This window comes from Cyprinodon variegatus, unplaced genomic scaffold (genome assembly GCF_000732505.1).
Source record: "Cyprinodon variegatus isolate N-32 unplaced genomic scaffold, C_variegatus-1.0 Scaffold330, whole genome shotgun sequence".
In the NCBI taxonomy this organism is placed as follows: domain Eukaryota; kingdom Metazoa; phylum Chordata; class Actinopteri; order Cyprinodontiformes; family Cyprinodontidae; genus Cyprinodon; species Cyprinodon variegatus.
Genome location: NW_015150783.1, coordinates 369,066 through 387,449, shown reverse-complemented (window position 1 = coordinate 387,449; position 18,384 = coordinate 369,066). Strand labels below are relative to the sequence as shown.

The 18,384-nt window shown below is 38.2% G+C and overlaps 2 protein-coding genes across 2 annotated transcripts in view; both read left to right on the top strand.

Moving 5' to 3' along the window:
• The first annotated feature begins 6,500 nt into the window (after nt 1-6,500).
• LOC107091229 lies at nt 6,501-10,914 on the top strand. The gene is made up of 2 exons (XM_015385030.1): nt 6,501-6,577; nt 8,626-10,914. The coding sequence occupies exon 2, from the start codon at nt 8,632-8,634 to the stop codon at nt 10,912-10,914; it is 2,283 nt and encodes a 760-aa protein (XP_015240516.1). The 5' UTR covers nt 6,501-6,577; nt 8,626-8,631.
• Nucleotides 10,915-12,603: 1,689 nt separating this feature from the next.
• The window catches only part of LOC107091240 (coronin-1C), a 42,303-nt gene continuing 36,522 nt past the window's right edge, over nt 12,604-18,384 (top strand). The window contains exon 1 of the mRNA XM_015385051.1: nt 12,604-12,741. The gene's annotated coding sequence lies outside the window, so the exon portion shown is untranslated. The remainder of the gene's footprint in view (nt 12,742-18,384) is intronic.

Below are 18,384 nucleotides of genomic sequence, written 5' to 3'. Positions count from 1 at the left end.
TATATATATATATATATATATATATTCCAGTTGCCCTGATTTTCCGACTTCCAATTTTTGGGAGCTTTACAGTAGAAATGTATTACTCTAAAGTTCAGGCTTACATGAACAAACTCAACACTCCGTTAAACTCCCATAACAATAGGCTGCAGTTAGTGCCGTTGTCGGTCTGGCTAACTAAAAGATGTTTTGATGACATGCAAGAAGTGAATTCATGTGAAACCGATTGGTTTTAATTTTTATGCTGAACTGCATGTTTTTGAAAGATGAAATCAGAGACGCCCTCCTCAGACTATTTCCCTTTTGACCCTGATGGCTTCCTTCACTCACCTGATAGCTTTGAGTTAAAAAAGAGCTTCAGATGAAACAAAAAACAACTTCAAGCACAATAATTAAGTTCAATTCTTTAGTTTCCTTAACCTGTTTGGAATGTACTATTGTCTAGATGACAGAATCTACACTATATCCACATTCTCATTCAGTTTGACTTTCTGCTGTCCAGAAACCACCCCAATCACCATAATTATGTAGAAGTTTATGCAAATATTTATTATTTGGTCATTCTTTGAACAGGAGTTCTCCACAGGCTTAAACAGTCGCGTAGTCTTAGGCTTAATCATACTTTTTTTTTTGTATTCCCACCTGCCGATCTGCTTTAGGTGAACCAGAGTAAATTTTCCCTTTGGTCCAAACAACTGGACAGAGATGCACCTTTTCAAATTGTCTTCTAGTCTAAATTCAAATCGACCTCGTTCCATCCCGACTAAAGAAAGCATACTTCTCTTTGGATATAACTAGTATCAAAACCACACCTGATCTGGCATTTGTTGATCAGCAACACTATTACCAGCATGCTGCTGCTCTCCTTTGGTTTGCAGGCAGCCTTTTCCAATGTGGCTCCAAAATAAAATGTCTAAAAATATAAATGAATGAGCTACTCTCTACATTCACAGTGATTTTGCAGCTGTGATAACAGCACGGATATGCAAAACAGATGCTGCAGGAAGGCATTTCCAGTTCTATGCAATGTCGTGCCCTAGTCATTTCTGTCCATTAGGAGCAGCAATCATCACAAGAGTGGCTTTGTTGTTAGATTATATTTCATTTACAAAAAGTACAACTTAAAAGCGAACAAACAAGTGGATCAAAGGACTTTGTGTGAGTGCACACTTTATTTTTCCCAAGTTTTCAGTACTACTTTGTCTTAAATGTAACTTTTTTTTATTATAATAGCTCATTTTAAAATAACAATATTACTCTCATAAGGTCTTAAATTTAAACCCATGAAAGCTTACAGAAGCTTTGTTCCTTTCTTGTTGTCTTACAATAACAATGACACCATGGCTGTGTCCGAACGCCCGCTCTAATCCCTCAGTCACTATAGTGACTGTATAGCAGACTTTATGGTGAAATCAGTTAACAGACCGTCGGGACAGACGATCACTACTTTTCGCTCCTGCTCCCCGTACGGTGCCTCCGCCATCTTCTTTCTATCTCGTCCCCAAAATCAATCCCAGGGTGCTTTTCGAGGAGAGCTATTCCAAAGCGTTCTGGTATTTATCTGCTCATCTAGTGACCATGGATGCACTGTACTTTTCAAGGTGCATTGTGGGAAATTTTGATTCCACTATTTTTTCATCCACTCTTCAGACACTCATAAATGGAGTAACCCCTATATATTGCTTTATGTAGGGGTTAGGACAGTCGTTCAGAGAGCCATTGATTATTTTAAGGAACTTGAGAAATGTGGCCTTGCACCACAATAAATCTCCCCTGTCAAATAGGTACTGAAAACAACATGCAAAACAGTTTTATTCAGTGACAACAGAAGTGGTATAAAAACCAAGCAATTCAATAATTTTGAGGTAATCAGGCAGTTATCCTGAGCAGAAACTTTCAGGTCCCGTTCTCAGTGTTTTTTTTTTCATACAGGATGATCATTGGTGTCGTGCTGCTTCCTATCTCCACTTCCTACCAAATAAATTTGGCTGCTGTGGTGTTTACCACCCAATGCATTTGAGAAATTGATTAAAAGGTATATGTGATAGTTTTTGGATAAACTGTTTTATTTTTCCTGAAATTGAATTGGCTAATCTTTAGCTCCAGCCTTCAGAAACAACTACTCTACATTTGTGCTAAATTAAGACACCAAGAGAGTTATCCGCTACAGGTAACATATCAATATAATTCTGAATATTACCTTTAATTGAGTTTCCTTTAGTAAAGTGTGGTTACAGACAACTCTAAGTGAATGAATGAGATGGGTAAACCAGAGGGATACTTGCTGTTTTCAACAATCAGAACAGAATATTTTTCTGAGTTTGTTGTTCCTTTTGCACTGCTTTTTTTCATGGAGTCGAGTCTGGCAAACTATCTTCCAAAATAACATTACAGTAATGTCATTAGCCTCAACATTTCCTACATGGTACAATATTTTGGGGGAGGGTAGTGACAGGGAATAATGCAGCATGGCTTGAGATCAAAATAAAAATGGCTAAGTGTGTAAGTCAAGTCTTACATCTGTGTAAACATTTCTGACTTATAAAAAAGAAAATACAGTGTAAACACTACCTGTAAGCATTCTTTGGCGTGAATTCAGTTCAAGTGCTGCCAATATTTTCAAGCTCATTTGTTGCTTTTTAAAATATGGGAGACTTAAGTTTTCTTTGGCCTCCTCATAAATTGGAGACTGTAAGAAATATGTGAACCATAATGTTAATTGCGTACATATTGAAATGCTGTCTCTTTTTGCACCTTTCAGAGTAGTTCATGAGAATCTGAGGAGTCACAGGGCTCTTAGCTGTTAAGCTTTTATGCTCATATCATCAGTGAGTTTTAAAGCTTTTGTGACAAAGTTCACAACAGGTTACTTCACAGTTTTGTAACCTTTTTCTTTTTATATTTTAATTATGCAGTAATTTTTGTACTGTACATTGCTGTAGTTTGAATGCATAATGCACTTTTTATGTTGGTGAGAAAATGATGTTCTGTATGTGTTATGGAAATAAAATCCTCTTTTACATAATTTACTTGGAGTACTCTGAGTTCCCTTCTTTAAATTCTGCAAATAAATCATCTGTTCATCTAAACTTATAATGTATAGAAAACTTTTTTGGCGTGCTTAGTAAAAAAGATGACATTTAATGTTGTCCTGCATTGTTTATACTTTTATTTCTTTTAGAAATACAATAGTCAAGGGAAACACTGTTTTATATGGCCAATATGGCTTAAAAATTGAATCTCTCCAAGGGGTTTTCCCTTAAATCCAATTAACCATTTGTTTATCTTCTTACTTAAATTTCATAATGAAAGTTCAAATGGTAAACACTGCTTTCGAAAACTAGCTTTTATTTCAATCATCCCCTCTGCCAGGTATCTTAAATTAAAGGTAACACATTTTATTACTGGAAAAAAAGAATAACACTTCACAACAACAACAAAAAGAAATACAACACTAAATGTTTGCAGAAGGTGGTATCACATTGAGACAGTTTATCAGTACACATCTAAGAACAAGTAGTGATAAACTGGTGTCACCCTGAGCTATGGAAGCCCAGTGGGTCAAATTGTGGAAAAAATCTTGATTTTCCAAAAATTAAATCTATTAGGGTCTTTGGGGTTTTTTTCTGAAGTGAGCTTCTTGTCAGAGAGAAGAACTTTGCTGGTGGCTGAGCCGACCTGTGTTGCTGCACACCTGAGAACATTTCTCAATCAAGATGACTAGCGCATGTATAAGAAGGCGAGGGGTAATTTCTCTCCTCTGTTGCAAGTACCAACGTTCTTCGATCTCACTCATGGACCTCTGGGATACAGTCTGCAAAGCCCACTGAATCAAACCCCTACAGATCCATGCTACCTCTCCTTCATCTCTCAAACAAGCAAAGCAGTCATCATTTGTCATCAACCAACTCCTTCCTGATTAGTCTGCTTTCTCCCCTCAGAACAACCAGAAAGCTCAAGTGATCTCCTGCATTTCTCCGCTTTGAGATTCATGTTGCTTTTTGTAAATAAACACTTAAAACTCACTGGTTTTCCATTTGATGCTGCATGTGGGTTAAAAAAAACTACAAACCAACATGACAAAATCTTCATAAAGAAAAATACTCCATTCATTTCTGCTGTGATACAACAAGGAGAAGCCTAAAACAAACAGGACGGGGATCCCAGATGACCAAGGTTGGGGACCAATTAAGGTAAATTTTTTTGCCATATTGTTCTGTAACTTTAAGTTGTTATAAAATTCCATGCAGCTCTCTATATAACTGAGGATTTTATATCGAGTTACACACAGGCAGACTTTGTTTACAAATTTGTCTTCTAAATCATTTGCTTGCAATTAATTGTATTTTGTCTGTCTACAAATGCACATTAGAGTTTTCAGGTTTTTATTTAAAAGAAAACCATGTCTCCTTTCACTTTAAGTTTTTTTGTTGTTGGTGAGAAGTAAAAACCCAACAAAACCCTCTAAAGTATTTCATCATGATTAAAAAAAAAAAAAGTATGGAGTCCATATTGTGGTATGAATTACATCATGGTGCCCTTGTGTGTGTTTTGGCAGGGGAACCATTTTCTAACAGCCAGGTTACATAACATTTGACTTTCCATTACTTTCTTCATGACATCAGCGAATTACTTAAGTTAAATGCTACTGAGCATCCTGGGTCTATATGACTGGAAATGAGCAGTTCTCTGTGTAATGTTAAAAAGGTAGAGATGATGTTTACTGCTGTTTTTTTTTTTGTGAACACCCATATACATTTTTCCTAAGACAGTACTTGATAGATGTGTTAATATTAGACTGGTGTTGCAATGTGGAAAACAGACAAGGTGTGTGGATTATAGCGGAAAGGTGTCAGTTGTTCAAGTGTGCCAAGAAGTCTGCTTTGAATGAACAATCATCTTAACACTAACATTGTTTATTTGGTTAGTTTTACTATAAGTGGGGTTAAAAGTGACCACTTAAACAAGCACAGAAACACTGACCAGTAAAAACACCAAGCACTCTGTCTAGGAAAAAACAGAAGTCTGCAGCAGATGGGTGTGGTCTAGTCCCTCTTCTTCTGTCGGTGGATTCTTGGCTGCTGCTGTTGCTCTTTTGTTTTATTATCCGACAGTGTATCCTGTTTTGGTCATTACTATAGAGACAGCAAGAAACAATTGAAAGGCTCTGAGCTGTTTTTCAGATGATGTTCCAACCTACTGGACATACCCAGGCTGGTTACAACAGTAATGACTGCTAAGGCCCTAAAGGAGATAACGTTTTTATACTATACCACATCTGACAAGCAAACATACCTAGTAAAGGGTAAAACTGTGAAACATACGAAAAAAATGTAAGATGAGAAGCACATGTTCTAGACTCCACTGCATAAAGTAGAACAAAACATTGAGAAAAGGAAACAAAACTAACCTAAAACTAATTTCAAAAGATTTGTAAATCCTATGAGATTAAAGAAAAAGTATACCTAAAATAGTAAGAGAACCTTTGGCAGGTATAATACCCAAATCCAAACATAATACAACACAATACATTTTTGTGCTTTAGGTATTTTTCAGGTTGTACATCCCACTACATTACACTCTGTATATCCCTGGGCTTTCTGAGGGTTTTATCATGCTTTCTTTAAACTTTGGCACCTTTTGTAACCTGGTGTTCAACTATGGCAACAAACAGCCCTTGTTCAAATACCAGGAACTTTAAACATTGTGTTTTTCTTTTCCTCCAAAATGAATTATCAGCTAACTGAAATGAAAGGAAGTCCATACATGGTTTTAAACATTTTTCTTGCAACAGAAATTTAAAACATGTGACATCCACATCTTCCCCCTTTACCTGAATCCTAGCAATAAAATACAGCACATTCAATTCAAATTTACACATTGAGTATTTACATTTATGAGTAAAATACAGTAAAATATGGCTATCTGCTAAGGCCTTAGAGGTTTCTGAGCTAATAAACAGCACATTGAACACCAAGGAAATGGGTCAGGAATATAGTTACAGGGAAGTTCAGTAAGTCAGAGTATTAAACCAGCTTTAAATGCATCTAATGGGTCGCTTTTTAAATGATTATCTGAATCATCCTGTATACCATATTGGTGCGGTACTATGGTGAGGTTCATCTTTACCGGGGAAGCTCAGTAGGAATCAATTCAATATCATTTTGGCTCATTTGTTTATCGTCTTCTTTTATTTTTTATCAGTTCAATTTTTTTTTTTTCAAAATCGATTAAACTGATGCATATGTAAAAGCGCAAAGATACATATAGGAATACAAATCACAAGTTCACTTCACTGAGTACGTCTTTGTATAATCTGTATCCTAGTCTCCATGGAGATGAAGATTAAGTTAAATAATTTTCTGAAAGGTTTCTTCAGATGGTTGCAAGTTAAACTGCGAGTCCAAGATTTCCTGATTGTGTTAGTCAAATGTGCAGTGACATCACATGGATGTAATATAAGGCTCCCATTGCTTGTGCCATTTGAGGGAGGACTGATCATCACCAAACGACCAACAAAGAGCACTGTGTCAGTCCTGAGCGAGGTGGGAGAGACTTGGCCAAGGAATCCTTACTGGTAAGTGTCAGTTGCAGTGATCAATGTTATATTCACCTTATTACAGGAGCACTGAGTTTTCATTAACTTTGCTTAAACCACATTTTTGTTGGCGTGGTCTTTTCATAGCAGGTCGAGCAAAAAAAGCTATGTTGTCTACAAACGAAAAAACTTCAGTCTGTGAGAAATTTGCAGTTCTCTTGTGATGATCTCTGAATAAGTTAGAGCAGCAGAGCACATGGTGATCAAATGACCAGTTCAGGGAGTTTAAGATAAAATAATGAACCAGTTGTTGGAGGGAAAGAATTTGCTAAAGGGAAGGAGTTCCCACCAAGATGCAGAGGCTGGAAAATTATCTTTAAAAGTAAATTCCTCTACATACTGACATCAACGTCAACATGATTTTAAGGAAAATAATACAATGCTACCTTCCTTGTTCTACCGAAGCCCCCCTTTATTCTGTCTTTAGGGTGTTTTTGCTATGTAGCCTGCTAAGTCGGTCTGTGAGATGAGAAGACAACAGTCAGTCATATGTTTTCACACGGACAGGGCATAAGGACACGGCCAGGAAACAGACTCATGCTCCAGACTAATCATTGTTCATTGTGCTGCACCATTTGCTCTGCTTACTGCTGCAGATTTGTTAGTGCAAACCCATTTAGCAATTAGACAATGTCATGGAAAAGTTTTTTGTCTGCAAGAAGATCCTACTGAGCACGGTAACAATTATCACAGTTTTATGACCATGAATAAAATAAATATACCCAGATTTGTGAGTGGAATGTTTTGGCTGCACCCAAAGAGATATTTTATATGCCATTATGATGAATATTATGCTAGGAAAAAGCAATGAGGGGCATCGAGTCAGTTCTACAAGTCACATGTTAATAAAAACTAAAGATTCATGATTTGAAGACATGTGAACAGTTGTGGTTCTTGCCACCCTGAATGAGTCCCTGTTTCTTCAAACACCCCATATTATGTTAATTATAAAAGGCAGTTTGGATTTCATTAAAAAAAATACTGAGGAAGCAACTTATTGTGGGCAGAATGAAAAACTAAAAATCCAACCGCATTTCCAGAGTAAAGTTCGCAGTAGAATAAGGGAACGTCTTCTGCCAACATTCTATTGATCAGACATGCAAATAATGGATGAAAAACTAATTTAGGGAAATATCTGAAAAATTTTGCAAACCTACCACTGGGTCAAATGTGGACTGAAGCTGCCAAGATTCAGGTGAAAAGAATAATCCATTTTATGTATCCAACCTTGAATTACTTAACAACAAACAGAGTTAAACAAATAATTAATCTTTGTTTTGTACCCACGTAATGTTTGCAGACTCCTAGGGATGACTGGTGACAATCTATAGCTATCAATGGGCAAATGGTAAGGTACACCTTGTGCAATGCACGGACAGACTATGAGGAAAGCAGAACAGATATTATATGCATATATATAGTTTTAATTTTTCAAATAAAAAGACATAGTCTTGTATTGCTGTTTAGGATCTGCATATAAATAGCATTGAGACATTTTATTCAAAATAATGACCAGATTTGACAACAAACACACTGGAAGATGTAAAAAGAAAAACCTGTAATTAAATGAAACCCAGCAAATAAAGGTAAGAGAGATCCAAAACATGTAACGGGGAATAAGATAAGCAAAGATAATCAACAAGAATTAAATAATTGACCTAAAAAAGTCTAAATCAAAGCAGAAAATCCACTTAAAGCCAAAATCCCAAAGATCATAACAAATGGAGCAAACATCTGCCAAATCTGCCATCTGCCAATATCAGATCAAGCTCTGAATTCAAACCATCAAAAATCTGTCCTAAGAACTGGAAGCCAACAGTTTGGTTAAACGAAAGGCTCTGCAGGTTTCAGAGTGTGGTTTACCTTGTGGTTTTCTGCTTGTAAAAATTGAGCAGCTATTACTAATGAGAATAGTCTTAGAATATAGAGAAGGGCTTTGATTCACAGTGCTTCCCAACACTCAGCGTTCCAGAATATGACTTAGTGTCTCTGTTTTGTGGTGGTAACTTTAATGTCCTTCTCTGCAGACTGACATGGGACAGAACCAGGACAAAACTGAAAGTGGAGAGCAGGTTCCTCATGAGCAGCTGGAAGAAACTCAATTATGCCATAACTCTTTAGGTTTAGATACTCATTCAGGTGAGATCACAGAGGGAGAACGTTTATGCGATGAAGAAGAAGAAGAAGATGAGAAAAAGTCGGATGACCCACAATGTTATCATCTAAATGAAAGCCCCAGCTATGAACCAACAATAACTTCCATTGAGAGGGATAATCGGCTGTGTGAGAGCCAGTACCCTGCAAGGGAGGTGAGACAGGGAGGGGCTGCAGAAAAGGAGGGCGGAGGTGAGCATGGAGGAGGAGGCTGGACTGTTCCTCTGTCTCCACATGAAACTGAGAAGAACCCAGAGAGTACCTTAGGAACAGACCGGCTTAAAACAACCCAAAGAACATCCAAGGTTAACAAAAACAAAAGGAAAACTGTGGAACAGCTTCAAGCATCTACAAAAACCAGGATGGAGCATCAGGCAGAGGAAATTTCCCCACCCAAAGATGTAAACTCAGAGGAGGCAAGCACTTTGGAAAACTCTAAGCAAGACTCTGTGATGCTGAAGACCTGCACCCATGGAACTCATACAGGATGTGAGTCGCTGTTTGTTCAGGACCTGAATGAAATTATAGTGGATGAAACTGGAAATGAGGATACTAAGCTCTGCATGGGAACAGGCAGCTTCTTAACTGAGAGGAAGGAACCGCCTCCAGCTCAGCCCCCACATCCTTTGGAAAACAGTCTCCAGAAAGAGTCTTTATTACACATGTGTGATACCATTGAAGAGGTGACCCCAAAAGAGAAAACAGAGATCAATGAAAAGGAAGTATCACTTAAATATGCTTTAGAGTACACCTCACCAGGGCCAAAGTGGACTGATGTATGTGAGCAGGAGACGCAGCCTTCACACCCTGATATGGCAGAAACAAACAAAGCATCAGAATCAGGACCAAACGGGGTGTTGGATACTGAGCCAAGCTCTATTCTAGAGAAGCTGCTGAAGAGAAACAAAACAGAGGCAACCCCATCCCTTGCTAAAATAAAAGAGGTTTATACCAACACAACAGAAGGTCGGGATGCTGATAAGGTTCTTAATAACACATCAGCAGCAGCACTGAGCGACCAGAACTACCAGCCTGAGCTAGACACAAAAAGCTCTTTAAGCAAACAACCTGAAACAAATTCTGCATCAAAGGACTCCCACATTGAGATGAGAAACGAGATTGCCCAAAATACCTCATATTTGGTTTGTTTGCAGCCTGAAGCCAGCGGTAATTCTACGTGTGAGAGCTCACAAACTGAATCACATTACTTAAGGGTTAAGAAAAATAATTCAACAGAGGAATCAGTGAAAGCAGATGGAGAGATAGGGTCAAACATAGGCCCCTCTGAGGAAATGTCTGCATTTGGCTCACAACAATCAGCTGTTTCACACAAGACAGCATCATGTGAGCTGCCTGATGCGATAGTGGAGGAATCTAAACCTTCCTTGACTGAGTCCACACCAAAAGATAGTAGTGGGCAAATTACCAACTCCTCGCAGAGTCTTAATGAGGAGACCGACTCTAATATTGTTGGACGTCCTTCATCAGTAAAGAGTGAAATCAATAACAAAACATCTCGCTCTGGTGGAGCAGATTCTCCATCAGTTGGTAGGGCGGAGGAAAAAGAGGACCCCAAAGAAACTGTCTCACCACCTGTTCACCCTGATGCACCTTTAGGAGCAGTTGGGTTGGTTTTCATACAAGAAAGCAGCAGGGTCTCATCCTGCACACAGCCGGATCCTCAGAGTCCTAATTCTGAAAAAGCTCATGCGGAGGGACCTAATGTGGAACCTTATAGTGAGAAAGACAGTGTCTCCATGAGAGACAAGTCTCAGAGCTCTCCGAAACCCAGGCCTGTTTCTGACCTTATCAAGGAGACAATTCAGATGCATGAAAAGCTGCAGCACCATGACCGACCCAAACCAGCAGAGATTAAGCCTGCTGAGGAACAGGCGCAATCTGTGAAGGTGGCCCAGATGAAGGCAGCTTTTGATTCGGCTCAGAGATCCCCAGACAAGGCAGTCGAGAGGAAACCATCAGTGAGGAGAGGTAAGGGCTTCCATGCAAGAACAGCAGCATCCCTGTCTTTCTTTAGGACACTCTTAAAGACCAACCTCTTCAAAGAGCATCTCTTCCTAACTCTTACCCATACCTCTGTACCCCTCTACTACTCTTTCTGCACTTCCCCCTCTCTCTTTGCTGTCCCCACTGACTCTGAATAGGGATTTTTCCTCCAGACAACATACTGTCATATTGATGATAACTGTAAAATTGTGTCTACTTTTTAAGTTGCTTTGGACCAATGCATAACCATAAACAATGTGGTAAAAACCTTATGCTGCTGTGAAAAAGTATTTGCCTGATTACATCTCTCTCGTCTAGTTATGATTTCCCAATTAAACCTGTTAAGCCTAAAACATTAAATATTTGTCAGAAAAATCTTATCTTTTGAAACTAGTCTTCTGAGCAGCGAAAAAATAATAATTTCAATTCGACAATTTAGTTGTTTAATCTGTGATACCTAAGCATTTTTTGTTTATTACGTGTCTGTGTGTATAAATCAGGCTTTTCAAGAGAAAATAAAACAGTGATGATGCAGAGGTTTTAAAAAACACATACAAACTTTTCAAGTGTCTCAGCTGAATTTTAATTCAGACTCTATTAGATCACTCCAAAATATACATATTGAATAATTTTGTCATTCAGAGATTAGTTTGCTCTTGTGCTTTGAAAAAACTATTTCTTACCTGGAGTTAGAACATCCAGAACATTGAATAAAATATATACATCACCTTTCCCACCTAAGAAAAAGATATAGAAAACAGATGTTGGAACTGCTATAGGGAGACAACTTTACTCTGAATTTGCAGAATAGCGCCATCTTCTGGGGAACACTTGAACTGAATGGAAATGGCTTTCTAAAGAGGTTTAAAAAGCAGTTTTTAAATTTTGTTTAATGATTAAAACGGTAAATCTGTCTATACATTTTTAGTTGTGGTTATAATTTTACATATGTCATATTTAGAGACGAAAGTAAACTCAATAATTTAACTAGGTTTTTTACCAGGTTAATGAAATATAAGCATTCTTCAATTACTCTAGAAAAAAAAACTTTAAAAACACTTAACAAAGAAAACTAAAACTCCCTTATAGATTTTGTGATGTCACCAAAGAAAGTTCGCGGAAAGTTTTTCTTAGAGGATAAGATTTTTATCAAGATACATTTACAACAAAACAGTAGGTTAATAAGACAAAAAAATGACCATGACATGCTGTTCTATAAGATACTAAATGTATTAAAAGTGAGTTTCATTGGTTTTGCTAAACAGCTTTGCCTTGAACTGGAAGACAAGCTCATCCTGAAGTAACCAGCGATGTATCGGTCGAACCGAGTCAGCAGAATGTGCCAACTCAAATTTACTACCAGTTCATATCTTAATACGTTTGTTGATTTGTATCTAGGTTTTTTTAATATGACGACGAATCCTATTTGATCAAGTCAATACTATTTATAAAGCACTGAATACAGAAATATTGTACTGCATACAAAAATGTTGGCACAAAAACATTTGCACATAGTTATTTTAAGTATATATGCACACATGCTAATATGAGTGAAGACATAACTAGAACATAAATTAATATCTAGGTTAGTCATAGAAGCTTGTGTTGAAAAATAGGGAGGAGACGTCGAGGAGCCAAAAAGAAATCAGTTCTTCTTGACAAGCTAAGCAAAAATAATTTGGATCCCTGAAACGAGTCGGAATTCCCATAACGACAGAGGAAAAAAAGGGAAGCATGAACGTTGATCCTTTCATTAATGGCCTCACTGATTGGTTGATGGGACTGTCAGTCAAAATGAACAATTTTAAGGCTGAGTCCTTATAAGGACATGTATGGGCGTGGTCTGCGACAGAGAGGCGAAAGAGCAGAAAACTGCTTGTTGTGTCAGCGGCGGCTCCGGCTAGAGGGAGGAATAAACTGGGAATCGTGTTTGGCCGTGTTTTCTTATTTCCCTTTCAGGAATACTTTTATTTCCCCTTAAGAAGGTTAGTAACACACGTTTTGTGTTGGTGTTTTTGTGTGAATACTTGTGTTTCATATGAGAATTAGTGCTTTCCTTTCCTCCATCTAACCACAGCACTCCAAACAGGAAAGTGCACGCGCTAGCTAAAATGAATCGGGATAGAAATGATTTTTAGCTAGCGGCGGATTATAAAACGGCTATAAACCAATATCTCTAACAAATTTCTCACCAGTGCGCAAATACATTATGGGTTTAATAGCAATTTCACGGTTACTTTGATAAGAAATGAAGGTTAAATGTGCTGTTGTACGTTATTGAGCGGGGTGGGGTAGGCTAACCGTGGTGCGGCAGGAAAACTTATCTCCGGAACGATACATCCACACACAGACCGAGGTGCAGTCAGTCCAACCGCGCCCTGGCCCCTGGCTTTCTCTCCTAAACTGAACAATAGCTCCTACATACAAAATATGCAGTGGTTAACCCTCTTGTTAGCTACAGACCGTTAGGATGAAATCAGATATCCTCAGTAAAATGTCTCAAACGAGACCCGTTAACGCAGCTTTTTAATTTAATAAAATATCTGAATTGGTCACTGACTTCACGGCTGTCACCAGCTGCAGATAACCACTCTGTCCTCTTCGCTTCTTTTAGTTATAACACGTGGAGAAATAAAACGTGTGAAATCACTTTGGGGTCGGCCTGTCTTAATCCTGCTCACTCAGGACAGACAAGGGAAATGTCTTGTTTGCGTCTCAGTGAATTCCTGATTATTCAGGCGGAAGGGAGTTCAGCTAACCATAGTTATATATGGGAAAAGCCCAATCGTTGTAACCAAAGAGCAGAAAAAACAACAAGTTGATTTCGATGATACCAGATGGCCAAAACAAGCTAAGTTTATGGTGTAACATTTGCATTTAAGTTAGTTTTGCATACCGTGGCACTTAAAATCTGACGTAGTCATTCAAAGACTGGTGATGAGCTTCTAAAGTCAGGAAAATGTAATAGGTGGTAGAATATAAAACTATTTCAGTTCATATTTCAATGGATCAAACTGTTAAAAATGAGTAACCGGAACTGTTCTTTCTACTTGGAGGTAATGGGAGCCTGCTGTTTTTAGATTATTGATCTATGTTAGTCTCTAGTTCAGTTTCACATAATCTCAAAATGTACCCTTAAATTCAGCACCTGTAATGACCTATTACTCTCTGGGTTTAAAGAGAAACCAGTTTGACTTTTGTTTTGCATAAGGGTATGGTTTGGAATCCTCTCTGTCTTTGAAGTTTTTAGAAATTGATAATGAAAGAAAAGCGTAGGCTATCATGGTGTTCTCCTTAACTCCTCCAGCTATAGTGTTTCACATGTTTCTTTTATCCTGACTGTAGGATAGTTTGATTGGTTTCATTACCATAGAAAATGCTACTAGATCCCACCAGTTTTAGTCTAACCCCTTTCTTTTAAAGTGGCTGTGAGTTTCAAATGAGGCAAAGGCTGATTGGGAGAGCAGCCGGGGGTCAACAGTAGTACAGCTGTGTTTGGATTTGCAGGCTAATTCAGAGACTGTAGGCTCCGCTGATTGTATTGCAGCACAAGGCCTTTAGAAGTGAGCAGCCTGTCTTCCTATGGCTTGGTGGACTGAAGAAGTGGGTCAGGAAGTGAAGGAAAACCAAGCTGAAGGTGTAATGGATGATTCAGTCCCATGGACTGCACCATGACACTGATGTAAGGCCTGTAGAGGACTTTATATCGCATGTAAAAATTGTTAATATGATACTGATGCATCATATATGTGATAAATGTTTTTATGTTTAAAACAACAAAACATCCTTCTGCTAGAACATGTTCTCTGGGGGGAAAACTGCTTTGTCTCTTTGGCACAGATAACATTCTTAAGAGGTGTATGGCATACCTTAGTAGGCATCCAGTCATGTTTAAGATTTTATCTCTGTTACATGTTTGTAAAGGACCTTTAACGGAGGAAAACCAGTCAAGATGAAATGTTGTTTTTTTTAATAGAAATGATGTAAAGTAAGTTGAAAGGAAAGTAACACAATGCTTGGTGCACACATTGTTTTCTGTTAAAACAAGGAATGTGGATGTAGATTTTATGTTGTTTTATTTTTGTTGTTGTTACACAGTTAATTAAAAGTTTGTGTTAAATTAGTTGCTTAACTAAAAAGAAGAGCTACAAGCTATATCCATTCACAGTATCGTCTCCAATAAATATATAGCAAAGGACTGCTTAAATTTAATATTTGGAATATTGTAATATTTATATTGCTGTGCTTGATGTTAATACCTCAGATCTAAATCTTAGTGGCAAACACCTTAAAGAGGTTTGAAGATTTATATTAGGCGAAAGGGATTGTGGTTGATATCTTTGTTGCATTCAATCCTACTTTTCCTGTCCTGTGTTTTTTTTTTTTTTTTTTTTTTTTTTTTCAAATAATTTTCAGCCCTGTTAAAACATGGCTACATTCAAAGAAACAAATGTTGTTGTTGTTTTTTTTTAGATTTCTGGCACTATTGGCCTTTATTTGACACTAGGCGTGTAAAGAGAAGCTAGTCATACATCGGTGGTCTGCAATTTCAAATCCAAAACGGTTCAACAAGCTACCATTTATTTTTTTTCTTTTATTGCACTGTTGAATATGTCCTTAGACCGGCTTTAGTTTTATTTAGTATTTAGCAACCTTTGCTTTATAATACTCGGTTTGGTTTGCATTCAATGCTGTCCTCACTGTTGTGTTATTTTCAGGGCATCCTTGTAAATAAGATGCATTTCCTGGTAAATAGAATAGAGGGAAAAGTATACTGTAGGTATGTACATGTTTTGTCAGTATCTGTCACATTATAGTTCTGCTTTGTGAAAAGGTGAATCATCTGTTATCCCCAAACCTTTAGTAGTATATCTGTTCAGGCAGGTGCAGAGTCATTTTTGCATTGTTCTTTCCAACCAAAACCACTGACATGTGTTGATACTGGGTGCTGCTTTGTGGATGATTTATTGGGCGAGGGAAGGGGGGGTTGGAGGGGTGGCTGATCAGGAAGAGCAGGCAACTGCTTTGTACTCGATGCTTGTTTTTAGGATCTGAGCTGTAAGCAGGCAGATGTTCTGACGTGGCTTTTTATATAGTTGCAACTTGACACATCTGCACAAGCTATAGAGGGCAAAGAAACAAGAACTTAGCTCGTTTTGATTAGTTTTGTATTACTATAAAGTGATCCCTGCTAAATAGGGACTTAAGCAGGATAAGAAGTTTAAGATTTAGTTTTAAGTCTCACAGTGCAGAAAGTTGAATTTAGGAAGGGGAGGGTGGTTAAGCGGGAGGGCAGCTTGAAGCGTGGCCAGTTTCACACTTAACCCCCAGACCTCATCTGGTGTATGTTTTTATGTCTGAACATGAGGGCTCTGTTTTTCCTGTGCAGGAACAAGAAGTTAAAAATACCAAGGGCTAAAATTTTGTGTTTGTAAATATTAGTTGAAGTATGAGGAACTGGCAACCTGTCCGATGTTTAACCTGCCTGTAACCCAGCAACAGATGGGGCTAGAGTCTTTCCCATCCCCCTGTAGGCTTTTTTGATGAAAGATTATAATATAGGATGACAGTGAAAAACTAACACAGAAGGGACCCAAATTCCAGATTTGTGCCGTAGTACAATGACATCGGCAGGATGTAACTCACAGGCTTGGGCAGCAGTGACCCACAAATCTCCTTCAGGTTATTAGGTCAGTTCAAACTATGTACATCCTCATTTTTATTGAGCCTCACTCGGCAAGTTAAGGTCTGCCCATATTTTTAGTAACTTTTCTTAAACAGGTGGCATTTAGGAACTTTCTACATTTCAATGTGCCAAAGGTTGTCTACAAATGCATTTCTAACCTGTTTGTCAATGACGATATTAAAGCACTTAGAATTGTCAGCAGTAAAGCCTTAAGTTGATGTCTGACTAAAGCAGACTTAAAATTACTATAGCTATGATTTTTAGAAGTGAATATTTGGGTAGGGTGTTTGTTGTCCAGAAGCCCTGCTGTGCTAGCCTGACGTAGTCCGACTCAATTCTAGTCAGAATATGAGTCTGATACTGCTCCATAGAGCTGTGATTATGCGGCGTGTTTCGAACGAACCAGGAAAAAAAATGCCTCTGCACTCAATTGGATAGACCTACAACCAATAAGAGCAATGGAGTGCGTGACATATGTTAAGCGAGGCATAGTTGTTGTCCACAAAAATCAAAGCGTGCAGTTGCACGCCTATAATAAGAAGATGAGCCATGATCGCGTTTCTCTGTTCCTCTTTTAAAATTAATTTGCTGTCGATATCTTCTAGAACAGACCTAATAGCAGAATCTGCTCACCTAAACTCTCCAGCGGCAGCCATTGTTGTTGTCACCCAAGCGCGCATTGGTCACGTGGTTGATTACGTTACTGTTGGTCATCTGTCCATCATCGTATAAAGCCCGCCCTGACAATTTGATTGGATCNTCATCTGTCCATCATCGTATAAAGCCCGCCCTGACAATTTGATTGGATCGCCTGACAGTGGGCGATAATACTTGCGCTACTATGGAGCAGAGCCAGACCGAACTTCCCCGACCTCAAACTTTGTGGGCGGGACTAAGTTCGGAATGGCACCCAGGCTACTGCTGTGCAGCCATCATTTTAAATGAAAAATAAAAAAAGAGACTAAATGACAAAAGTTTTTCTTTTCTAAAAATTCGGAACTGTCTAGCTAAGCAGTTACGTAAGCACTTTGTGGTGTTGGTATCATAGCAATGATATAAAACTCAAAATGTACATGATGTAGAATATTCTTACCAGTTCTACTTTTTATAGAGTAACACAAGCATAACGAGTTGGTTTTGGCTAAGTAGTCAGATTATCTGCATGGGTTGCTAGCCTGCTGCTCATTGCTTAACAGACATACCATTCATTGCTTTCCAGCTGTAATTTTGAACAGGAATAGCTAAGGGCTGCTTTCATAGAAACCCTCTGAACACTTAACCATGCTTGAATCTGGTTTATGTAGCATATCCCGCCAGTGTGAACCAATCCAGTAACATTACCCTTTTTGGTCTTGTTTAATCAGACCATAGAGGACTCTCTGACTATCTAAACCCCTTCCTGTCCTAGAGAAGTGATTCCCAACCGGGGGTACTCGTACCCCTAGTTTTCTGTGAGTGCGGTGCAAGGGGTACATTAAAATATTTTACCCTGGGATCAGTTTTGTTTTGTGAGGACCCGTTTGAAAAAAATAAACAAGCTTTTATTAAACAAAAAGTACTTTTTTGTTATCCTTGTGTGCACCTTCAGCTTTGACACAAGTCAAAAAAGGTTGTGAAACTAAAAGAATACCAGAAGCAAGAAGAGAGTATCTAAGGTAAGAACATCACGTTTGAGTTAAAGGAACAGAAGGGGGAAAAATAAAGATAACATGAAATAGTTTATCCATCATGAGTCTACCTGTAGTACCGTAATAAATGAGTGTAGGTGCACAGCTAGATTAGAACACCCATGTAGTAACTCAATGAGATGTACTTTCTTCTTCCTTTTTTTTTCTCAATCAGAGCAGTCCTAAAGTAGCCTGACGTAGTCCGACTCAATTCTAGTCAGAATATGAGTCTGATACTGCTCCATAGAGCTGTGATTATGGGGCGTGTTTCGAAC